Source organism: Nycticebus coucang, chromosome 17 (genome assembly GCF_027406575.1).
Source record: "Nycticebus coucang isolate mNycCou1 chromosome 17, mNycCou1.pri, whole genome shotgun sequence".
NCBI classification, from domain to species: Eukaryota; Metazoa; Chordata; class Mammalia; order Primates; family Lorisidae; genus Nycticebus; species Nycticebus coucang.
Window position 1 is genome coordinate 81,575,527 of NC_069796.1, and position 24,776 is coordinate 81,600,302.

The following is a 24,776-nucleotide window of genomic DNA, read 5'->3' on the forward strand; positions in this document are numbered from 1 at the left end:
ACTAAGTGCCAATAGTCCCAGATACTAGGCTCTCTGCATTCTCATTGCCATTTCCATGAGGAAATCAGGGCTCATAAAAATTAAGTAACTTGCCCAAGGCCACACACCAAGTGACAAACATGGCTTAAGCAACCCCTGTCCCACTGGGATAAGCCTGTGGTCTTACACATGAAGTGCCTGGCACAGAGAAGCTGTGTGAACATGGCCTCTGTATCTTGCCAGATGTTAAAGTCCCGGTTCATCTGCTAGTGAGTGGTCTTGTGACTACCATTCACATTTATTTGAGTCTGAGTCTGTCTCTGTCACTCATCTGGCTCGCCTGGGTCCTTGTAGCCCAGAAGAGCACTGGGTAGAGCAGGGTCTGTGGGTGCTGTGGCCTGAATGGCAGTTCTGTGGCATCTGCTGCCTCCTCAGTCAGCGGAGCTGAGTGTTCCTATGGGGAGCCTCAGGTTGGGGTGCCCTAGGCAGGAAACAGCCTCCCAAGGAATTGCAGGAGTAGCCTCTGAAGCATTACACAAGTGACAGGAAAATCAAAGCTGGGGGTTACAATAGCTAGCAAGTAGACAAGAGAATGCAACCATTTCTCCTTGGACCACCAATGTGGTCCCTCCTGCAGTCTCAAATCGAGGAAACCCAGTGGAGACACCAAGTCCTCAAAGGAACGGAGGCTAGGAGGCTCCTTCCATAGCCAATCCCAGCAGGCAAGGTGGTGACAACAGTGGTGGGATGCCTTGCCTCACCTCCAGGGGTGAGGTCTACCCAGAAGCCAGGGGGCAGATGAAGTAAAACACAGAGGAAGGCCTGGGGCTGAGATAGAGGAGCTTTAATGGCAGCTGGGGAGAAGGGGAACAAAAAATAGTAATTCTGGAGGGCATGGGGAATAGCAGCCAGGCTCAGCCTGGCCCAGCCCAGGCCAGCTGGGCCCAAAGGATACTGGCTTCTTGCCCAGGGAGCTGGTGTGTGTGTATAGGTGGCTGGAATCCTGGAGCCTGAGGCCTCTTGGTGGAGCAGGAAGACAGTCGGGTCAGAAGTCCATGGAGCTGTGGGCCAGGTAGTCCTTGCGGCCAATGTTGCTGACCTGCTTGGTTTGCATAGCCTCGAGTTTGGGGCAGTCAGTGATCCGATGGCCCAGGCCCCCGCAGAAGGCACAGCCACGCTCTCCTGGGGAATGGGGGATAGGTATCAGCAAGGTCACAGGCTATATCCTTGCCCTGATCTTGGGCCTCCCACTACTCCACTGATGCACAGCATCAGCCCCCATTGCCGCCCCCTACCCCCACCCCCCATGCCTTGGGTGCTGCAGTCACCTCCAATGTCCAGCATGGATTCATCCCCACAGTGCAGCACTTGCAGAACAGGTGGCACTTTCTGCTTGGCTTCCAGCAGCAGGGCTTTGAGATCCATCAGGACTGACTCGTCTGGGGAGGTAGGGAATCATCAGGCCCCACCCTGGGCCCTTCAGCCAGAACCTGGGTGGCCATAGGCAGAGGACCCAAGGGACAGCTGAGGAAGCTCTGGTGACAGACTCACCACAGGCCTTGTTGATGAAGGTGGTGGCGATGCCTGTGTTTCCTGAGCGCCCAGTGCGGCCAATCCGATGCACTGTGGAGAGAGGGACCCAGGGGCTGGAGACCTGGCCTGGCCCTTCCCCTGCCTGGTCCACATGCTGAGCCCCCCAGCTCCTACCATAGTTCTCAATCTCCTCAGGCATGTCATAATTGATCACATGCTGGATGGCAGGGAAGTCCAGGCCCTTGGAGGCTACATCTGTGGCCACTAAGACATCCTTCTTGCCTTCCCGGAATGCCTCGATGGCCTTGGTTCTTTCCTCCTGATCTGGGGAAGGCCAGGTAGAAGCCATTAGAGCTACAGTTGGCGTTTGCTGAGTAGTGCTACACCAGCCAATCATGGGAAGGGACTGGATGAGGGGCTGCTATGGTAGCATGGTCCATGCCAATGCTTAGGCCACCCTGACCTTTGCCCCCATGGATGGCCACGGCCTCAACCCCCTTGAGCAGCAGGTACTCATGGATGGCATCCACGTCTGCCTTCTTCTCTGCAAAGATGAGCACCTGTCCGGGAAGGTCAAATCCAGTCAGGGTGGCTGACACTGCCTGGGCTTCCACCCAACTCTCTCTAATATGCTGTCCCTCTACCCTCTCCCTTGTCCTGGGGACCTTGGGACCAGCCTGGCTGGTAGCACTCACAGGTGGAGGTGTCTTTTGCAGGCACTCAAGCAGGTACACCATCTTAGCCTCCTCCTTCACATATTCTACCTCCTGCCAACATAGGGACCAGGTCAGGTGATCCTGAGGTTAGGCTCATCAGCCACAATACTACCACAGGTCAGGCACCAATAGGAGCCAGGAGGTGACCAAAAACCTCTTGCCACTGATGTATGGGCACCCTAAAAATGGCCCTAAGGGCCAGAGGCTTTGAATGAAACCCCCAGTGCCCACAAAGTGGATCCCTTGCTCTCATCAGCTTCCAGGGAGCATAGCCAGATGCAGCCCTTACAGGGAGACCAGCCATCAGGAGTGCCTGCCCACCTGTATAACATCCAGGCTGGCCGCCCCAGCACGACCCACGTTAATGGTGACAGGCTTTACGAGGGCACTCTTGGCAAAGTTCTGAATCTTCTTGGGCATGGTGGCACTGAAGAGTAGGGTCTGCCGCTGGCCCTGGGGAAGGTGAGGGCTAGTGCTGAAGGCATGCAGGGCTTGGTGTGGCTGGGCCAAGAGCATGTGGGAGATGGGGTGTGGGGAAGCTTAACAGCTAGGAGTAAGAGCAGAAGAGTGAGGCACTGCAGCGGGTAGTAGGAGCAGAGGGTGAGGCACTGCAGGGGTACAGGGCTCTCTGCACTTAAATGTGTTATGAGAGGGGGTAGGGTGATACAAGGCTGCCTAGTCAGGTGGGGGAAGGCACCTTGAAGTAGGAGAAAATGGTGCGGATGTCTCCCTCAAAACCCATGTCAATCATGCGGTCAGCCTCATCAAGGGCCAGGTAGCGACAGATGTCTAGGCTGACCATCTTCTTTTGCAGCAGATCCATGAGGCGCCCAGGGGTGGCCACCATCATGTGCACACCACTAGGGACCAAGGAGAGACCCTGAGGTCAGGGCCACCTGCTGTCCTCTATCTAGAGGCCAGCAAACACCCTGCCTCTGTTCTCGCTTCTGCCTTCCTTCCTGTCCTTCTCATGTGTGCCCTCATCACTCCTACCACCCTGCCCCACGTACAGCACACCTCTCCTAGAAGGCACTGCAGTCTTCTTGGCCACTGCTCAGCCCAGTATACTCTTCCCTCTTCTTCTGGGTGATTTCTCTCACCCAGGATGACTGTCCTGAATCTTTAGCAATGCTTCATTTTATGCTTCCATAGTCCCTTTGTAGGCCTCAGTGGGCTCCCTTTTCTGGTACAATAACTTCATCTTTTTTGTGCCCATGTCTTCCCTGAGACTGCTAGGTTTGGCTTGTGAGCCCAGGGCCTGATCCAGAGCAGAGCCTTTGGTGACATCTGTACTGCATGGGATGGACACAGGTATCACTGTGATCCAGCCCTGCCCAGAACTCAGCTTCCTTGACTGACCACTACACTACCCTGACCTTCTTGGGCTCTCTACTTCTGTGCTTTTTGCCTAGATTGCCTGTCTTCAAAATTCAGATGTCACTTCTACAAAATCTTCTCTGAGCAGCCACCTCTCCAATGCCCCCAGCAAGGTAGGCCATTCTTTTTTTTTTTGGTTGCAGTTCAGCCGGGGCTGGGTTTGAACCCGCCACCCTCGGTATATGGGGCCGGCACCCTACTCACTGAGCCACAGGCGCCACCCAAGGTAGGCCATTCTATCTGCTGTGTTCCCACAGTATCTGGCTACACTCCTCTGTCCTACCCTAGGAAACCTCCCCATCAGACTAGGAGCTCCATGAAGCTTGGGCCCATAGCAGACATGAGCAAACATCTGTGGAATGGTTAGAGTCCTTTAGCTTTCCGTCTCCCAACTGCCAGCCATATGTAATCCTCTAGATTTATGACTCTTAGATAAAAGGAGTCTCCACGTGGAGACTCCTGAGTGAGTTCTTCAGTTCTTTCCTCCTTCTAGAAGCTCTGGTGCTTTTTATTTCCTCTGTATTCCTTTCTAACTTCTTTTTTTTTTTTTTTTAATTTATTTTTTATTTTTTTGTAGAGACAGAGTCTCACTGTACCGCCCTTGGTAGAGTGCCGTGGTGTCACACGGCTCACAGCAACCTCTAAGTCTTGGGCTTACGCGATTCTCTTGCCTCAGCCTCCCAAGTAGCTGGGACTACAGGCACCCGCCACAATGCCCAGCTATTTTTTGGTTGCAGTTTGGCCGGGGCTGGGTTTGAACCCGCCACCCTCGGTATATGGGGCCGGCGCCCTACTCACTGAGCCACAGGCGCCGCCCTCCTTTCTAACTTCTAATAAAAGTCCTATCTTACCACTGGTTAAAAAAAAAAAAAAAAAAGGGTCCTTTAGCTTCTCTTGGGCTCTGTGGTAGCGTGGGAGGCAGAGGTGCCAGAACTCACTGTCGGATGGTCTCCATCTGCTCTTTGACAGACATGCCCCCAATGCAGAGAGCACAGCGCAAGAGCGGTGAGCTGTCTTCCTGCAGCAGGCGGCAGTAGTACTCCAGGATGCCATGGGTCTGGCGGGCTAGCTCCCGCTGCAGCACAAAAACAAAAGCTAGCACCAGATGGTGGCCCCAGTTTCTGCCCTGTTCTCAGGCTAGCCTATCTTACCGAGGGGCAAATGATGAGTCCATAGGGCCCTTCACGCTTGGAGAAAGGTAACCTTTTCTCTTGCTCTAGGCAGAACATGATGACAGGCAGTGTGAACACCAGCGTCTTGCCTGAACCCGTGAAGGCAATGCCAATCATATCACGGCCAGATAGACTGTTGGGAGAGGGCAGCTTGAGTGTCAAGTTCTGCAGAAGACAGGGACTGCTTTTTGGTTGGACACCTAGTCATTCCTCCTGTCAACACCCTTCTCAGGGAACCCAGGTCCATAGTCCATACTCACATGGTCGGGATGCCTTGGATCTGAATGGGCGTTGGGTGGTGGATGCCTTTTTTCTTCAGGCCCCTCAAGATGGCTATGGAAAACAAGCCAAGCATCATTCTCATGACTTGCATATACTTTTTCAGAGCCCCAAAGCCTATAAAATTGGCACTATTCCTGTAAGTTGCAAAGGACGAAATCAAAACTCAGAAAGAGAAACAGAGAGAGGAAGAGATAAAAAAAGATTTGTCCAACACCCATGGGCTAGGTGGAGCCATGATTTGCACGCAGATCTGTTTAAACTTAGTATCATTCTTACACTGAAGCTCCATAACAACAGATAATAAACATGGAAATCTGGGGCAACTGAAAAAGGAACCTAAAGAAACCTCTCTTCAAATCCCTCTCTCCGGTGACTGGACCCAATGCTGATATGGCTAAACTCAGTAGGGTGTAGGGCACAACCACACAGGTGCTTGATTATAAAAAGTGTGATGTCTCTACCCATTCCTAAGCACCTGCAGGAAACTTCATTTCCTTGAAGCTTTTGATAGGTGGTGGGATACCATCTCCCTCCACCAAGATGTGGTATTTCTTCCGTACACGCTCATGCCGCTCTTCAGACATGCTCAGGACATAACGGGGCGGTGTCCAGCTATGGATGGATGACAGGGATCAAGGGAGACCTTGAGCACAGCTGGCCTCATGATTTTCCTGCTAGTCCCAGCCCCTTACCATCCTAAATAAAAGACAGCTGTATAAACTGGAAAGACATACCTGGTTTTGATTGGGTCATCATAAGTGATGCCCTTAGCCATCTCCTTCACTGACATCAAAGCTGAAGGGAGAGACATACCTCAGGCTCCTGCTTCTGGGAGGCCAGAGCCCTTGATGTATAACATGTCTAGTGTTGGGGAGAAGAGGCTCAGCTCACCTCCTCACCACCCTGGCCACAACCATACCTCGGCCCTCAGCCACACTCTCCAGGATTTTCTCTTCTTCTTTCAGCTGTTTCTCCTTGGCTGACTCCTTGCGGGCTGCGATAAGAAACATGTTATAGAGACACTAACAGCTTCCCAGGCTTAGTGTCTCCCTTCCCGCCTAGGCAAGGCTGCCCAGCCTACCTTCAGCCTTCTCTTTGAGGTGCTGGTGCTGATCCAAGAGGCTGACGTTGGACTGAGGGCCCAGTGGGATGTCGTCCTCATCTCCTCGGGGCTCACTGCCGCTGTCGGGCTGCTCTTCTTCTGCAGCTCCCTTGCGTCTTCGTTGCAGAAGTTTCTGAAGCTGAGGTTCCACCAGTACCCCCCGAGTCAAGCCCAAGACAGGGCCTGCGTCAGGATCCTGGCTTTTGGGCAAGGTTTCTGTGCCCGAGACTCAGAGCCGCCTTACCCCTCAGATCAGGCTGTCACTCCCTTGTTTGCCTAGGGGCCACGCTCGCATGTACAGACACACCTCAGTCACGCCTGCTCCATCCCATTGCTACCCGGTAGTCACGCCCCATTCCCCATCTGACGTGGCCCCCTCACCAGTAGTTGCCGTCGCTGTCGTAACGGCACATAAGGTACGTAGTCTTCGCCGTCCTCATCTTCCACCTCGGAGCGGCTTCCTCCAGCAGTCGCCTCGTCGGTGCGAGCTCGCTGCAAATACACACGCGTCAGGCCAAGCTCGCTTCCCCGTCTTCATTCCAGCTTCACACCCACGCGGACCCCGAGCCCCGCTCCCACCTTCCGCTCAGGTTCCGACTCCTCCATCCTTTGCCACACGCAGGCGCGCCACGGCAAAACCCCGCCTCATCTTTGAGTGAGAGCCAATCAGGTGTGAAGAAGCAGACGTCGGCGCCTAGCAACGACCTCGGAATTCCGGATCGCGCAGAGGGACAAACTTGTCTCCGAGTTGTAGTGAGGCGCGGTGTCGACGCCTTTGTCTTTTCGTGGCTGTTGCCAGAGTTAAGAGAGAAAGCGTCAAAGCATTGTGGGACATTGGAGGACTCGGTGCATGCACTAAAGGCTCAAGCCAGCCCAATCGAAGATGTCGCCCGCTGTCAGCGGAGGTAGCTGCTGCACAACTGGGCGACCTGCCATGAGCCCCGCCTTGCCCCGAGCGTGACGCCACCGGCACGCCCCTGCCGGCGTGCGCCGCGCCCTTGAGTGGCAGAGCTCGATCCCCACGCCGGGCCTCGGAGGCAGGGCGGGGCTCAAAGTCCCTGAGCTCCGGATGGTGTTCTTGTCTGCTCACCGTGGTGAGGGATAAGTAAAACACCGATGACAGTGGCTTTTAACTATAAGGCCCTGTATAAATGTAAGCGATTATTTTTGTAAGTGCTGTAATAGAACTCGGAGTGATTAGCTGCCTGGGGAACCAGAGGCGGAGTCTCTGGATCTGAGCTTCCAGGGAAGTGCGGGGATCTTTTGGGCGAAGGGGCAGTAGGAATAAAGGTCTGGTGATGTGCAAGTAAGATTCCTCAGGAAGCAGAGATCATTGCGGTTGGGGTGGCCAGACCTGAGGCCAGAAAAGGTGATTGGGGCCAGAGCATGTCAGCGTAATTTCAACTTCATTAAAGACTTAACGCAGAATGACTTGATCAGTGTTTTACTTCTCTTCGCATGAGTTTAATACGAGTATCTGCTGGCATTACGCACAGTGCAGAAGCAGATAAAGGATGAACACACACCTGGTGTGGGAGGGCCTTACAGGATTGGTTGAGGAGACAAATGCAGTTAATTAGTCTTGACATTAAGGAGACGGATTCTCAGACAGGTAAAGTAAGGTAGTGTCACAAAAGCAGGGCAAACACTCATGGTTTTTTATTTTATTATATTTTATTTTGAGAAAGTCTATCTATGTCACCCTTGGCAGAGTGCTGTGGCGTCACAGCTCACAGCAACCTCAAACTCTTGGGCTCAAGCCATTCTCTTGCCTCAGCCTCCCAAGTAGCTGGGATCACAGGCGCCCCACAACGCCAGAATATTTACTTACCTGTCTGTCTCGGTGTATGTGGCTGGCGCCCTAACCACTGGGCTATGGGCGCTAAGCCAGACTCATGGTTTTCAACGTAAAATGGCCTCTCAGCTGGGACATTATGAATAAGCATAAATTTATCAAAGAAGAGTAATCTGGGATGAGGTAAATATGTGAGCAAAAGTCAGGAGACCTGAGAATGCAGGGCCTAACTGAGACAAGTTGTCCGACACACAGCAAATACTGGAGGCAGGGGCACAGGAACAAAGGCCCCTGAATCAGACTTGCAAGATGATGGATGAAGCAGTATTTTAGATAGCTGTGTCAATTCCAGCTGCAGGGCAGGGGCATACATAGTGCAAGAGCTCAAGAGAGAGAACAGAGCTAATATATTTACACAGAAAGATTTCACAGGAAGTGTCCACACCACCTTGGGGACTAAGAAAGGCCAGGGACCAGGAATTGTGAGGCTGTGGTCAGTGCTATTTGTTTCCCTTCTTTTATTTATTTTTTAGAGACACTCTCACTTTATTGCCCTTGGTAGAGTGCTGTGGTGTCACAACTCACAGCAACCTCCAACTCCTGGGCTTAGGCGATTCCCTTGCCTCAGCCTCCCAAGTAGCTGGGACTACAGGTGCCTGCCACAATGCCTGGCTATTTTTTTGTTGTTGCAGTTTGGCCAGGGCCGGGTTTGAACCCGCCACCCTTGGTATATGGGGCTGGTGCCCTACCCGCTGAGCCACAGGTGCCACCCACTTTCCCTTTATTATTTTTTTAAATTTTGCTTTCAATTTCAGCTGGCTTTCACTCATCTTAGTTGGAAGTTTTTTTTTTTTAAGTTTTGTTTCTTTCTTCCTTTAGTGATTCTCTTGCCCTTTGCCTCCCAACTAGCTGGGATTACAGGCGGCTGCCACAATGCCCTGCTTTTTTTTTTTGGTAGAGATGGGGTCTCACTCTGGCTCATGCTGGTCTCCAACCTCTGAGCTCAGGCAATCCACCCACCTTGGCCTCCCACAGCACTAGGACTACAGGTGTGAGCCACCACACCCAGCCTGTTTCCCTTCTTTAGAAAAGAAAGCTAGCACCCACCACCAGTCCCACGGTAGGTCTCAACCTGGCAGAGGAAGGAATCAGGAAAGAGAGCATGGTTTTTGCTCCTGCTCACTATACTCCATATGACTCATTATTAATAACTATGTGGCCACTGTCTCTCCACAGGGTGCTCCTCACATAAGCTCAAGTTAAGAGTTGGGTTTAGTAGAGAAAACTACATTGGGAGCAAGGAATTTGGAACAGTTATGTGTGGAGTATTTTTAGCAAACCCTTTCTATCAAAAAATTTACAAAACAGGCTCGGCGCCTGTAGCTCAGTTGCTAGGGCACCAGCCACATACACAGAGGCTGGTGGGTATGAATCCAGCCTGGGTCTGCCAAACAACGACAACCACAACCAAAAAACAGCTGAACGTTGTGGCGGGCACCTGTAGTCCCAGCTACTTGGGAGGCTGAGGCAAGAGAATCGCTTAAGCCCAAGAGTTTGAGGTTGCTGTCAGCTGTCATGCCATGGCACTCTACCAAGAGTGACATAGTGAGACTCGTCTCAAGGAAAAAGAAAATTTACAAAACAGGGCGGCGCCTGTGGCTCAGTCGGTAAGGCGCCGGCCCCATATACCGAGGGTGGCAGGTTCAAACCTGGCCCCGGCCAAACTGCAACCAAAAAATAGCCAGGCGTTGTGGTGGGCGCCTGTAGTTCCAGCTACTCGGGAGGCTGAGGCAAGAGAATCACTTAAGCCCAGGAGTTGGAGGTTGCTGTGAGCTGTGTGAGGCCACGGCACTCTACCGAGGGCCATAAAGTGAGACTCTGTCTCTACAAAAAGAAAAGGAAAAAGAAAAAAAATAAAAGAAAATTTACAAAACAGATCTATTGGGCAGGATGAGGTAGTTTGCTTTACTTTACAGGTTTCATTATCCTATTAACTTTCAGGTCTTAGGCTATATGTCCCATTCCCATTGGAAAATAAGATGATTTATAAAAACTCAATTTGCCCCAACTTCCCCTAACTACATTATCACATTGTCAGTGTGAGGAACTCAGTAGCTTGGGCTCCAGCTGTACAGTCTATAGAGGCCTCACAGCTTCCGTAGGCTCTTCTCACATCCAGGGGCACAGAGACCAAGTCCAACCCCTCCAACTTGGCCATCTTACAAGGGGGAAAGAGAGCAGGGTAGGGGCTGTTCCAGGCTCACAACCAGAGTCCTCCTAATGGGCGGAAGGGGAACAGATGTCAGAGTCATACAGGTCTGTGTTCAACCCTAATTGGCAGACTGAGTTCAGTTGAGTTTTTCCTGTCTTAATTTACAATTCCTCAACTATAAAATGGGATTAATACCACTGAGGATTGCTGTGAGGAATAAGTGGAAATGATGCCAAACTGCCAAGCATGGTACATGCTCAGTGAGGTTAGTGACTGAGGCAGATGACATGCTTCTGAGTACATCCTTCACCTTATTCCCCACCCAGACCAGCAAATCACCAACACACCGACTCTGTGTCCAAATGTTACTTTATCCTTCGGCATGAAAGATCTTCACAGTATCAAAAGAACTGGAAAAAAAAAAAAAAAAAACGAACACAAAGAGAGCAGTGTTGGGCCAGCAGTACCATCAGCCCCGGGCCCACAGGCCAGCCCAATCCCTGGGCTCTGAGTGTGGAGGCTGCGTAGCACCAGGAAGTGGCTCTGCCAAGGTCCTAAAGGGCCCCAGCATAGTGTGCCATCTGTTCAGCTTTTAGTTGGTCAAGGACGGCAGAGAGCAGGGAGGGTCTTGGTTGAACAGGTAGGGCAGATGGAGGGAGAAAGTGTAGACTTTTGGCTGGCAGTCGTACCCTGAAAAAGCTCATTCTGGGCAGGACCTGAGAAAGAATAGGATCCCAGTTAGCAGTGGCCCATGCCCCAGCCTCCCCATACTGACTCCAGATCCCCGTGGGTCCCTGTGGAGGCACAATAGCTGGTTATTTTTGTTCCCTGGGTTGAAAATACTGAACAGATTGCCCAGATCACCTCTAGCAAAGGATGAAAGTTAAGACCCTGTTGGAGGACAGAGCCCTGGTTCTGGGGTTTGACACATGGAACCACATCCAGCCTCTGGCACTGGCTTTCTACTGGCAGGTACCAGAGGAGGCCAGCTGTACACTCACACTCTTACCCCAGACTCTGTATGCACTGCCCAGAGGAGGGTAGAGAGGGTCAAAGAGAATACTTACTGGAGGGGAGAAAAGGACATCTCTGCTTTGCAAAAGAGATCAGCAAAGGTGGGAAAGGATCAAGAGGAGGAAGAGGGAGAAGATGGCTAAATTTGTTTCCTGGACATCAGTGGTACTGAAGGAGGAGATTCCACCCTTTTCTCTCTGTAGCAACAAGAGATGAAAGTGCCTAGGGTCCCTACTACTCCTAGTTCCTGAGGTGGTAGAGGCAGGAAGACACTTAGACTCTAGAAGATGCCCCTGGAGCTATAGATGGCTCAGTTTGGTAAAAGTTCAGGGAGCCCCCCACCCCCCGCCTCTAGTAGAGAAGGAGCTGAGATGAGTCTGAAGAAGACAGTCCTAGCTCCAGAAGAGAGCCCCAGCCTTGAAAGCTGCCCTAACTTCAGGCTCTCTGGACTGACCCTGGGAAGTTATAGGTCCAGAAGTCTGCTGCCTCAGCCTAGAGAGGAGCTTCCCTGGCACTGGAAAAAGGAAGAAAACAACAGGTGGGCGACACTGTTGAATGGAGAGCATTCATGAGCTCAGTCCACCTGGCCCAGCCTCCCACTGCCTTGGGGGCAGCTGCGTGGTGGCCAGCCAGAAGCCTGGCCCTGGGATGTAGGTCAGGGTTAAGATATGGAACTGCACAGCCATTAGACCCCAGCTCAGCATAAGGCCTGCTTGCTAGATTCCCTTCTTTTTTGCATCAGGATTTCTGGCCCAATGCCTTCTCCATTCTTCTGTTCCTAGTCCAGAACATCACTCGATACATCAATATTTCTGTCAAAAAGACCTGTGCAGGTGGCTGGGAGGGGAGACCAGAGGCACCTATCTCTTCTTTTTTTTTTTTGTAGAGACAGAGTCCCACTGTACCGCCCTCGGGTAGAGTGCCGTGGCGTCACACGGCTCACAGCAACCTCTTAACTCTTGGGCTTACGCGATTCTCTTGCCTCAGCCTCCCAAGCAGCTGGGACTACAGGCGCCCTCCACAACGCCCGGCTATTTTTTGGTTGCAGTTTGGCCGGGGCTGGGTTTGAACCCGCCACCCTCGGCATATGGGGCTGGCGCCCTACTCACTGAGCCACAGGCGCCGCCCAGCACCTATCTCTTCTTCCAGGGGGTAGCTTGGCTACCAATTTCCTCATGGAAGTCATCCTATTTGGGAGAGCCCCCACTAATACCTAAATGACCTACAAGGTCTTTGTCTAGCTCACCTGCCCCCTCACTGTTCCCTCAAGGCTGGCTCCTTCTCACATTACTTCTGCTGGGAGGCACCCTGGTAGTCTGCATTGAGAAGCTACACCAGGCAAGTAGCATTCTATCTCAAGGCCTGATAACGTCAGGGTAGGGGCAGCCCCAAGGGGCCTGCCACTAACTGGGCACCTTAGAAAGCAGGTGGTAACAGAGGCAGACCCCTCATGGTGATACCATAGGAGATGGTAGTCCAGAAAGGGGCACTTCAGGAATATGGGCAGGAGGGGTCAGGGAGGGCCAGAGCCAGGCCCAGGGAGTAGTAGTGAAAGAACAGAGGCCTATGGCAGTGGCCACAGGAGAGAGATGGGGCCTAGACTTTTGGGAATTATATCCTCTGTGTGGTCACCTTAGAGGTGCAGGGGTCAGGGGTGCCAAGCCCGAAGTCCAATTCCCTGTGTCTTAGAATCGAAAATGGTCTGGCAGGGACACAGAAAGGGGCAGAGCACAGTGAGTGGGGTACATGCAACAACTGGGGTCTCTATACCTCACTGAGCCGTGCTGGGAGTGGTTTTCTTGAGGCTAAAGTTGGTCCAGTTCACAGCAACTTTCTGACGAGTTTGCTTTGCAGAATCCAAACAGAACCTGTTGGATTTGGGAGACGTGGAAGAAGGCACAATCAGAGGTTTCTTCTCTTCCTCCCTGGACCCCTCTTCTAGACCCTATGTCCCAATTGCTAAGAAAACAGGTTGGCTCTGTACCCTCTCTAGTTCCTAGAAACCAGCACCTGTGAGCCCAGAGGACAATGTATGAAGGACAGCATGATTGCTTTGGGACACAAATCCCTTCTTTATCTCTGATTTTATTCTCTAGCTGTACTCAACTGGCTTCTGTTTCCCTAAGGACAGCCATCCCTTGATATCTGCAGGGGACTAGTTCTAGGACCTCCTCCACAGATATAAAAATCCATTAATTCAGCCTCTATTCTTCAAACCATCTCTAGATTGCTTATAATACTAATACAATGTAAATGCTGTGTAAATAGTTATAAATGCATTTTAATTTTTATTTTTTGTGTACTGTTATTTTTAATTATTCATTGCTTTTTTTTTTTTTTTTGGTTTTTGGCCGGGGCTGGGTTTGAACCCGCCACCTCCGGCATATGGGACCGGCACCCTACCCCTTGAGCCACAGGCGCCACCCTGCTTTTTGTTTTTTAATATTTTTATCCAAGATTGCCTGAATTCATGCAGATGCAGAACCTGTGGATACAAAGGGCCAAGAGTTTGCTATGTTTCTTTCACCCTCACAGGCCCCACTGTCACAAACACCTTTTGTTTTACTTAGCCAATTTTCTTTTTTTTTTTTTTTTTGTAGAGACAAGAGTCTCACTTTATGGCCCTCGGTAGAGTGCCGTGGCCTCACACAGCTCACAGCAACCTCCAATTCCTGGGCTTAAGCGATTCTCTTGCCTCAGTCTCCCGAGTAGCTGGAACTACAGGCGCCCGCCACAACGCCTGGCTATTTTTTGGTTGCAGTTTGGCCAGGGCCGGGTTTGAACCTGCCACCCTCGGTATATGGGGCCGGCGCCCTACTGACTGAGCCACAGGCGCTGCCCTTAGCCAACTTTCTTATTCTTCAGGTTTAGCTCTGTTACCACTCCCACTGGGAAGGCCTCTTGGCCTGCCCCCACCCCTAATACCATCGTGCCATCACTCCTCTAACAGCATTTAACACCTGGCTGTACCTTTATGGCTATCTTGTCTCCCCATCTAGACTCTGCTTGATTTGCCTTGGCCCCCAGAGTTTAACCCAGACAGAGGAAGAAGTCCAAGTGAATAAACAAGGCAAACAAAACTGGAAAAAGCCCTGGATCTTGGGGCCAGAAATGCCTCTTTCTCCCTGTCTTTTGTGGCACTCTGGGTTCCAGCAGACAGGCCAATGGGACAGGGCCTGGAGGAGTAGTGAGGCTTCCAAAGGGGCCAGGGCTAAGAGAGCAGGCCTTTCTGAGGCCTAGAATACAACATAGGCTCAAGCGTGGGCAGGACCTGGAGTCCCCTGCAAAGTGAGAGAGCAGGCAGCCCACACCTACCTCTTAAAGTACTCCACCTCACGGTCAGTCTCATCCATCTCCACCCCATCCATGTCCTTGGGCAGGAACACATCGTCTAGGAAGACACAGCCAGGAGGGCTCAGTGCTGATGGCCAGGCCTCTGGGGTCATGCTGTGGGGGCAGTGCTGCCCACACTCGAGGACTGCCCTCCACCCCATGGCCTGGCTGGGGTGAGGGGTCAGTCACTCGGTTCCTGGTGCACTCACCCAAGGAGGAGGCCGGCTTCTCCTGCTTGCTGCGGTTGCGGCGGCTGCGGCCCTTGCCCTGAGGCAAGCTCTGTGGCCTTGTTGGACCTGGGGTCTGCACAGACTCCTGCTCCAAAGGCCGTGCCTTGGCCTCGTCTGGCCAGTTTTGCCAGGGGCTGCCCTTCTCCTTCTCAGTATTGGGGCTTCCGGACCAACCTGGTCCTGGCTGGCACCCTTGGCTCCCCACTCCAGCCTCGGCACAGCTGCCCACTTTGGAAGGTTCTGGCACCTTGCCTGGCTGCTTGGGACCAGTGGTCTGGCCCTTAGCACTGAGAACTTCTAGGTTGGTCAGGGCCCGGTGGGTCAGGCTCATCTCACTCTTCTTGGCCCGACTACTCTGTCTTTTGCCCTTCCGTGGCTTCCCACCTGAGGCCACAGGTTCAAGTAGCTCCTGGTTGCAACTAGGGACCTCCTTTGAACTTGGCTTCTCACAGCTAGGGTCTGGCTTAGGTGTCTTGACCCAGATCACCCGGGATAGGTTGGGCACTGTGTTGAGTCTCCTCACTAGCCCATTCTCGGGGATGATACCAGGAGGGGGGCCCCTCACCTCTGTCCACGGTGGGTGGGGGCCTCTCATTTCTGCCCACGGTGGGGCTAGTTCGCCTGAAGCTTGTAACGTGTGGTTCTGGGGGGAGCCCAAAGTCAAAGGGGACAGGTCAAGGTTGATGTCAGGCTGTTGCTCTGAGGAGCCACTGAGTTTTGAGGGGGGTAGACTACGAGGCTCAGGCTCAGCAGCCCCCTCCTTAGAGAAGCCATTGCTGTCCATGCTGAGCTCACACACACTGAAGCTGGCACGGATGGAGTCCTTTACAGTGTTCTTGATCTCCTGCAGACGACTGCTCAGGAAGCTGTTGACTCGATCCAGTTCCTGGTCAGGCCACTCCAAGAGCTGCTCCCTGACAGGCCTTGGCTCCCCGCTTCCAGAAACAGGATTCACCTGCTTTAGAGCATCTGCTGCCACCTGGGTCTTCTCCTTTTCCTGCCAGTACAAGAGGCAATTTCATCAGGGGCTTGTCAGCTACCAGGCACAATGTGATACCTGACACATCAGTCTGGGCCCAGCTTTGTCACTAACATGCTGGAGGCAAAGCCTCACAATCTTGCCCTGCTCACCCACCCTACAGGAGTGAGAATGAAATGCAATCAGACAGGTACATGCTCTGGGGGTGAAGGGACAGTTATACCCACAGAATGTTTTTATAATTTGTCCATCTTAGGGGACTCATCTGCAAACGGGGACAGTAATTCTGGAGTGAAGACAAAAGGGGGGACAGATGTGAGGAAGAATTAGAGACATTCCCTCTAATTCTGTAGGTGGGTAGGGGAAAAGCATGGTATCATAGGAGTCTCACAGGAAGGATTTGGGGGCCATGAGATTACCATAATAGATGAGGTTGCTCTGGGTGGCTGGGACTTATGTGTTCTCCTGACACTGGGTCCAGGCATTACCAAAGAGGGCAACATTCCCATAGAAAGGCCACACCTAAAGTGTATCCAATGGCATACCACGGATAGCCACATTGGGCCCTCACAGCAAAATGTAAAAGAGGCCCCTTTGCCCAGGTGAGGATGGGAAGGCTCACAGAGGCTAGACCCTGCTAGTCAACTTTGACAGACTTGGATCTAGAGAATCAAAATGAAGGTCTGTGGGCTGAGTCACACCCACCTCTCCGCCCAACCCCAAGGCAACAGCAGGCTAACAAGGCCTTTGCCGGGGAGACGAGACAGACGCTGAAACCTAGAGAAGGAGATGGTGATGGTGGGCCAGGTGCTGGATGACACCCACCATTTCATGTATTTACAGTTAATTTGGGTGTGGAAGAGGAAAATCAGGAAAAGGAAACTAATGAAAGAAATAAGCGCTTGACAGTATCTCAATCAACTCAGAATGACCCCGTGCCCTTGCAGGCAGGCATTTATTCTCCTATCTTTTGTGAACACTGGCTCCACGAATGAGTAAGATCAGTTGTTCCTGTGGGACCTTAGACAAATCACTTATTCTCTCTGAACCTTACTTTCCCTGTTTGTAAATTAGGGAGAAAAGTGCCTATACCTCACAGGGTTGCTATGATAGCTGACACAGGGGTCCTCAAACTACGTCCCGCGGGCCACATGCGGCGGTGTGATTGTATTTGTTCCCGTTTTTTTTTTGTGGTTTTTGGCTGGGGCTGGGTTTGAACCCACCACCTCTGGCACATGGGACTGGCGCCCCACTCCTTGAGCCACAGGTGCCACCCCCGTTTTGTTTTGTTTTTTTACTTCAAAATAAGATATGTGCAGTGTGCATAGGAATTTGTTCATAGCTTTTTTTTTTTTTTTTTGGTGGTTTTTGGCCGGGGCTGGGTTTGAACCCGCCACCTCCCGCATATGGGACCAGCGCCCTACTCCTTGAGCCACAGGCGCCGCCCTAGCTTTTTTTTTTTTATAGTCCGGCCCCCCAACAGTCTGAGGGACAGTGAACTGGCCCCCTGTTTAAAAAGTTTGAGGACCCCTGTGGGTCTGTGTAAAGTCTCTTTCCCTGTGCTCATGGGAAAAGCAGCTCAGTTCAGTCTGAAGCAGTGTTTCCAGCTGTGCATGGGGCTTGGAGGCTACACGGATGGGCGAGAACTGGAGGGCTCTTTACCTCACTCCACCCCTGTGCCTGCACAGCTTTGCTTCTTCTATTTGTTATAGACTGGGGTTTCATGGAAGATTTCAGAAGTCTTGTGACTAAACACAAAAAGTCTGGAAACTACTAGTGGGGAGGGAGTGACGTGAGACCACATATACTTTGGTAGCGAGAGAAGGAGAAAGCATATTTTCTACTGTGTACAATGAGCCTGACACTTTCCATAGCTTGTCTCATTTAATCTTCACAGCTGTCCTTGTTGCATTATAATCTGCAACTTAAAAATGAAGAATGTTAACTTTAGGAAGAATAAGGAACCGGTTCAAGGTTACATGGCTAGTAAGTAGCAGCACTCCCAGATATGATCTCCAGACGTTCTCATGTTTTTCAACTGTTTGACAACAATTTTCTGACTGACCAACTGTGTGAGGCAGTAGGCTAGGCTCTGGGAGTTCTGCCAAGCATGAAATATAGTATCTGCTTCACTGACATTAGTATGCTGGGGGAGACAGACGTGCCAAAAGGCTGTTTAATTCAGAGTGACAGTGACAAGTGCTATAGGGAAGAATGCACAGGGCACTCCAGGAACTGAGAGGAAGTATTCCTAACCAGACAGGGTCATCAGGGAATGCTTCCAGAGGAGGCAGTATCAGCCCTAAGCAGCGAAGTGTGAGACTGTTGTAGAGAAAGTGAGATAAGCACTATCTAGACAGGAGGAAGAGCAAGTGTAAGGCCTGGGAGGTGGGAAAGCCTAGTACCTCCAGGGAATGAAAATCATTCAGAGGTACAGCTGGAGCCCAGACCAGGGAAGGGGCGCAGAGGGGAGGGGAAGGGAGGGTAGATGGGGAGAAAGGCCAGAAAGGAAAGGCAGAGAGATGAAGGCCTAAGCAGGGGCTGGATGATGAAGGCTAGAGTCTGGGACTGACCCTGAGAACAATATTCACACACTGAAAGCCTAGTAGTGGCAGCTATCAGGGAAGTGTCATGGATAGGACTTTAGATGATGGGAGGGGAAAAAGAATGAGGTGAGTCAGGAAAACACCACCAACTACCATGAAGGCTCCCACAGCAGCTACCACTGACCGAATGTTCAAATGTGCTGGGTACTCTGCTCAACCTTTCCATACAGTATCCACTTCATTTCATCCTCACAATAATCCATGATTTAGGTTCTGTTGCTCTCATTTTGTGGATGAAGAAATTGAGGCTTAGAGGTTAAGTGATTTGCCCAAAGTCATACAGCAAATGTGGCAGAGCTGAGCTTCAAATTGAGGTCCAATTCCAAGGTCTACTGCTCTTAGTCACAGTGATGCATACTCCCAGCATGGTACCCACAGTTCTGGTTCAGGAAACAGGGTGCACGGTGATGCCATTAACTAGACAACGGAGAAGGAAGAGCAAGGCTCTTTGGGGAAAGATAACAAGCTCAGTTTGGGAGGTGGTGAGTTTGAGTTGCCTCCAGGACATCTGCAAGGAGATACCCAGCAGCCATGGAAGACATCAACGTGAAGTAAAGAGAGGAAACACTATCTTGACGTTTCTAGGTAACCTCTCTCTTTCCCAGGAGATGTCCTCAAAGTGGAAGGATTAGGGAGAGGAAAAGGGGCTCATCAGGAGACAAAAAAGAGGTCAGAGACGCAGGTGAGAAATCTGGAGGACATGGCATTCCCACTGCCCCTTCCCTGCCCCTGCCTGGCTAAGGATAGAACAGCCAAAGACAACATTTGAAAAGGAGGACAAGGGCAGTCCCTGTGGCTCAGTGAGTGGGGCGCTGGCCCCATATACCGAGGGTGGTGGGTTTGAACCCGGCCCCGGCCAAACTGCAACAACAACAACAACAACAGCAAAAATGGCTGGGCATTCTGGCAGGTGCCCGTAGTCTGAGCTACTCGGGAGGCTGAGGCAAGAGAATCGCTTAAGCCCAGTAGTTGGGGGTTTCTGTGAGCTGTGATGCCACAGCACTCTACAGAGGGCAATGAAGTGAGACCCTGTCTCAAAAAAAAAAAGAAAGAAAAGGAGGACAAACAAAATGTCAATGTTTTTAGTAAACAAATAAGGAAATAAGATAGTATCTTTGGATTTGGCAACAAAGAAGTCCTTGGTGACTCTGTGAAGGGGGTGTAGGTAGAAAGTTTGCAGTGAGTTGGCAAGAAGGAAAGTGAAAACAATGGGGATGGTGCCTGTGGCTCAGTGGGTAGGGTGCTGGCCCCATATATCAAGGGTGATGGGTTTGAACCCGGTCCTGGCCAGCTAAAACAGCAATGACAATAGCAACACACACACACAAAGCCAGGCGTTGTGGCAGGCATCTGTAGTCCCAGCTACTCGGGAGGCTGAGGCAAGAGAATAGCTTAAACCCAAGAGTTGGAGGTTGCTGTGAGCTGTGATGCCATAGCTCTCTACTGAGGGAGACAAAGTGAGACTCTGTCTCAAAAAAAAAAAAGAAAGAAAGAGAAAGAAAGTGAACACAATGAACACAGATACCACTTTTCAAGAATCTTGGCTGTGATAAGAGGAAAGGGATTAAAGGGGATATAAGTTGAAGAGTTTGCTTTCAAAAAAGAAAAGTAGTAGTGTGATGGGAAACAGCCAGGAGAAGCCAAGCTGCAGAGCATGAAGCCTAATGCTGGAAGGAGGTAGCAAGAGGGGCTGTGTAGCATGATGGCTCATGCCTATTATCCTAGCACTGCAGGAGGTCAAGGCAGGAGGATTGCTTGAGGCCTGGAATTCAAGATCTGCCTGAGCAAGAGTAAGACCAGGCATCCTCAAACTTTTTAAACAGGGGGCCAGTTCACTGTCCCTCAGACCGTTGGAGGGCCGGACTATAGTTTAAAAAAACAACAACAACAAAACTATGAACAAATTCCTATGCATACCGCACATATCTTATTTTGAAGTAAAAAAACAAAACGGGAACAAATATAATCACACCGCCTCATGTGGCCCGCGGGCCGCAGTTTGAGAACCCCTGAGTAAGACCCATCTCTACAACAAATACAAAAATTGGCTCGGCATTATGATGCAAGCTTGTAGTCCCAGCTTTCAGGAGGCTGAGGCAGGAGGATCATTTGAGACCAGGAGTAAGCTATGATGACACCACTGTACTCTACTCCGGACAATAGAGCAAGATTAGCTCAAAGGAAAAAAAGTCTGTCCAATGGCTTTTTTCCTCATTGAAATAGGAAGTAAGATTTGCCAAAAAAATAAGATGGAGCTAGGAAGGCCTGGAGGTTTGAGAAGAATGAACGGCAACAAAGGGGCTGTGGTGAGTGGAAGTAATAAGGCCCGCTAGGCAAGGCAAGAGGGCTCACACAGTCGAGTGCCACAGAGTGAGTCATGTGCTTCCTATGAAATGTAGAAGGGAAGAGGTGGGTTGGGGTAGAAACCAGGGATGTGGTTTTTGAGAGGGTATGAAGGGCGGGCAATGAGGCAGGGAAAAGAAATTGAATGATAGGTCAATTTGCACATTCTATTATCAATTCTTAGCAATGCCTACTCAGTTTAAGCAAGGGAATGAGGGGCTGACCTGGGAAGAAAAGAAAGGGACAGGTGACAGCCTTCAGTGGGTGCAAAGGTATGGCAGACGACAGAGAAGAGGTTGCTACAAGAAGGGAAGAGAGGGCTGGGCGCCTGTAGCTCAGCACATAGGGCACTGGCACATACACTGAGGCTGGTGGGTTTGAGCCTGGTCCGGGCCTGCTAAACATCAGTGACAACTGCAACCAACAAAACAGCCAGGCTTTGTGGCGGGCACCTGTAGTCCCAGCTACTCAGGAGGCTGAGGCAAGAGAATCGCTTCAGCCCAAGAGTTTTAGGTTGCTGTGATGCCATGACACTCTACTGAGGGCAACATAATGAGACTCTTTCTCAAAAAAAAAAAAAAAGGGGTGGGGGGAGTCATAGTCTGGTAGTAGGATAAAGGAGCAGAAAGACAATGTGGCTCTATTTACCTCCTGAGGTAGGACACCATGAGCAGCCATCACTGGATAGCTACTGGGGGATGCTAGATTTGGTGAATAGCAAGACTGTGGTTGGGTCCAGGAAGTAGGACATCAAGGAGAAGTCTGCTGTGTAAATAGTGACCACGATCATCTATCACAGGACACTGCAAGTGCCTATGTATGTCTTTCCCTGTCTGCAGACTCATAACTAACTCTGGAAAGGCAGGGCTATTTGATTCCACTTACACCCTGGTCTCTAGCCTGGGCCTGGCAGACAGGAGCCATGTAATGAGCTGTGGGATGGATAAGCAGAGAATGGTCAGTGGCAACCCACAGGGACATGCCAGGTATGGTGGGAGTGCAGTGGAAGAAGTTAGTCAAGGCCATCTGCAAAGGAGGCAACAGCTGAATTGAGCATAGGTAGTAAGTTTGTAAGGAAAAAAAGGAGAGCAAAGCATTATCAGTAAAGGAGAGGGGACATCTAAGCACACTAGGCTGGAGACTGTCAAGTGTGCTCTCTGTGAACTTAACTGAGAATCACTGCCCTGAGAGGCCAGGGAAGAACAGAGAACTCCTATAGCCCACTGAACACTCTGGCTGGGAGAGAGAAAGTCCCCATTTTTTTTTTTTTTTTGTAGAGACAGAGTCTCACTTTATTGCCCTCTGTAGAATGCTGTGGTGTCACACAGCTCACAGCAACCTCCAACTCCTGGGCTTAGGCCATTCTCTTGCCTCAGGCTCCCGAGTAACTGGGACTACAGGCACCTGCCACAATGCCTGGCTATTTTTTTGTTGCAGTTTGGCTGGGGCCAGGTTTGAACCCGTCACGCTTGGTATATTGGGCCGGCGCCTTACCCACTGAGCCACAGGTGCTGCCCAGAAAGTCCTAATTTTTTTTTTTTTTTTTTGAGACAGAGTCTCACTTTGTTGTCCTGGGTAGAATGCCTAGGCATTGTAGCTCACGGCAACCTCAAATTCCTGGACCCAAGCGATCCTCTTGCCTCAGCCTCCCAAGTAGCAGGAACTACAGGCGTGTGCCACAATGCCTGGCTAACTTTTATATTTTTAGTAGAGATGGGGTCTCGCTCTTGCTCAGGCTGGTGTCCAACTCCTAAGATCAAGCGATCCACCCGCCATGGCCTCCCAGAGTGCTAGGATTACAGGTACCCTGCTGTGCTGACCATTTTCTGAAGGCAGTGGTGGAACTCCCTGGCTCACTACTCCAGGCTGCAGAAGGATCCTTGTTATTTGGGCTGGAAAAAGATGAAAAATCACTTCTGCTTTCCAGAGTACTATGGCTGTTTGACCACTTAGGAACTGGAGTTAGCTGGTTGTTAAACCCAAATCTCTTCGAATGCTGGGCTCTCAAGTGTGTTTCACTGTGCAGATGCAGTTGGGGAGCAGGCAGGCAAAGAGGTGATGAAGTCCCCAGGGACAAGCCATCAAGCTCTGGGGCTCATTTGGCAGGAAGGCTGCCTGGAAACAGCTAACTGGGTTTTACTCTCAGCTGGAGGACTGGTTTATCCCCATAGCTTCAATTACATCTCTGTGCTGGCAATTAAACCGTACACCTCCATCTCCTCTTGGATGTCTCATGGGAACTTTTGCCTAAACTGAGTTTGCTGTCTTCTGAAAATCCCATCCTGGTTCAGTGAAAGCACCAACATCTTGCTGGTCTCCAAGCAACATCTGGGACACATCCCTGACTCCATCTCCCTGTCCTGCCATCAGCTCACCAAGGCCTGTCACTTCAATGTCCTCTGAAAATGTCTCTCTTCTGCTCTGATTGCCCCAACATCAATCATCTCTCCCACCATTTCCTGCTTGAGATACCAACTCAAGGTTTTCCTGCCTGGAGTATCACACCTAAAGCCTACCTTTCACGGCACCACACCATGGTCTTAGAGTATTCTTTAATTACAACCCTCCAGTGACTTCCCCTCACCAGTAGGATAAAGCCAAGCTCTTTAGTAGGCCTTCAAGGCCTCCCTCAATCCCACTGTCCATCTTGTTACTCTTCCACTCTGTTTTGACTCTATCAAGCTGCTGGGGAATGTGCTGTACTTGCTGAGGGCCCTTCTGCTGAATTTCTACTTACTACCTATGACTCAGCCCACAAGTTGGCCATTTCCAGGCAGGATGGCAGACTTTCCTCATCCTGGAACTTCTTATGTGCTAACATGCTTGTCCGGTTTTGTGTCAGTCTCACAACTGGACTGAGTTTCTCCTGGGTGAGCACTTAACTGCGTCATACTTTGGCTGCCAGTACTTGTAGAAGCATTTCCTGAACAAATAAATGACTGAATGAAGCAAGTCTTCATCTTGGAGGAATCCAGCAAGCAGCTTCTGAGGCCAGGTCACATGTTTCCTCCAATCATTTGCCCCAGGCTCCCTGACCCTGATGCTTCCCAAACGCCTTCAGACTTTCCCAGAACAGTGAGCAGAGCTGAGGACTGTGACAGCCAGCATCATTCATGCCCCAGAAATCTTGGGGTTTGGAGTGAGGGGATCCTGAAGGAGAGGTGGCAGAGCTGGGCTCCCCCCCACACCCACCTTCTTTTTCAGCTTGTGCCGGGCCCGCTTGGCGGCCCTGGCGCTGTTGGGGACTTTGGGCTCCGTGCTGTTGATGAATTCCAGCAGCTCATCCACATCTCGGTGGTCCACGGCAGGCTCCCCAGGGATCCCGCCCAGGGCGCCCCCCTTCACAGGCAGCTCCTCTTTCCGCCTGGTCAGCCTTGAGCGGAGCTTCTCCCGGATCTCAGTATAATTCCGACTCGTCGGGGCAGCGGGTGGCTAGGGGAGGGGGAGGTGCTGACATTACACCCTGGACCTGGGGGTCCCACAGTATTCCCACCCGCTGGCACCAAGTACGTGGTGAGAAGCAAGGTAACTGTTTTTCCTACCATCAGCCACCAAGGCTGAGTGGCTTCACCCTCAAGCCAGGCTCTGAACCAGTGGGTGAAGGAAGCGGGAGGGAATAGGGCAGAGCTGGGCAAACGCTCACTAGGGAGCCAGGAAAGGTTTGAGCCTGGGCCTCATCACTGGGAAGCTGTATGACCTTGGGCAAGTTACCAAGTCTTTGTGAGCCTCAATTTTGTCATCTATAAAATGAAGATAATAACCCTTAGCTTAAAGGCGACTAGCAATTTAATTGCTTTCATTTCTTCTATCCTCAACTGCTCTGCCCTAACCGGCAGTCCTTTCCTCTTCACCTTATGAGACTTCTGAACTGCTTTCTCCCCCTGTCCAGAGACAGCATGTACTCTGATCTGAGCCTCCTTCCTGGCGCCATCTGTGCTCACGGCCTGTCCCTCGGCTGGCTGTCACACTTGGGGAAATGAGAGCCTTTCTGCTTCCACTCTGCTTTCATCACGCCCAAGCGTTCACTTCTCTGGGATTACACACGTATACATACTCATCAGAATCATAGCTTTCTCTCTGCCACTTCCTTTCCTAAGGAAAAA

The 24,776-nt window shown here is 51.2% G+C and overlaps 2 protein-coding genes across 12 annotated transcripts in view; both read right to left on the bottom strand.

The window, feature by feature from the left end:
• Positions 1-813: 813 nt before the first annotated feature.
• Positions 814-7,081, bottom strand: DDX41 (DEAD-box helicase 41). Of its 2 annotated transcripts, XM_053566825.1 has the most exons (17): positions 6,741-7,076; positions 6,543-6,653; positions 6,141-6,300; positions 5,979-6,053; positions 5,794-5,854; positions 5,535-5,671; positions 5,038-5,110; positions 4,757-4,910; positions 4,544-4,680; positions 2,926-3,088; positions 2,550-2,681; positions 2,208-2,279; positions 1,976-2,072; positions 1,687-1,836; positions 1,531-1,602; positions 1,308-1,418; positions 814-1,161 (listed from the first exon to the last, which is right to left on the bottom strand). In XM_053566825.1, the coding sequence occupies exons 1-17, from the start codon at positions 6,765-6,767 to the stop codon at positions 1,025-1,027; spliced, it is 1,869 nt and encodes a 622-aa protein (XP_053422800.1). In that variant the 5' UTR covers positions 6,768-7,076; the 3' UTR covers positions 814-1,024. The 2 variants fall into 2 exon arrangements, with proteins under 2 accessions (XP_053422800.1, XP_053422801.1); XM_053566826.1 differs by lacking the exon at positions 2,208-2,279 and having other exon boundaries at positions 6,741-7,081.
• A 3,438-nt stretch (positions 7,082-10,519) lies between these two features.
• The window catches only part of FAM193B (family with sequence similarity 193 member B), a 38,930-nt gene continuing 24,673 nt past the window's right edge, over positions 10,520-24,776 (bottom strand). For 8 of the 10 annotated variants that reach the window (XM_053566845.1, XM_053566842.1, XM_053566839.1 and 5 more), the window contains 5 exons: positions 23,866-24,105; positions 14,725-15,742; positions 14,498-14,573; positions 12,953-13,050; positions 10,520-10,884 (listed from right to left, as the gene is read on the bottom strand). In XM_053566845.1, the coding sequence (XP_053422820.1) occupies positions 12,954-13,050; positions 14,498-14,573; positions 14,725-15,742; positions 23,866-24,105 (1,431 nt within the window). In that variant the 3' untranslated portion in view covers positions 10,520-10,884; position 12,953. The remainder of the gene's footprint in view (positions 10,885-12,952; positions 13,051-14,497; positions 14,574-14,724; positions 15,743-23,865; positions 24,106-24,776) is intronic. The other 2 variants (XM_053566844.1, XM_053566843.1) reach the window with 1 other exon arrangement.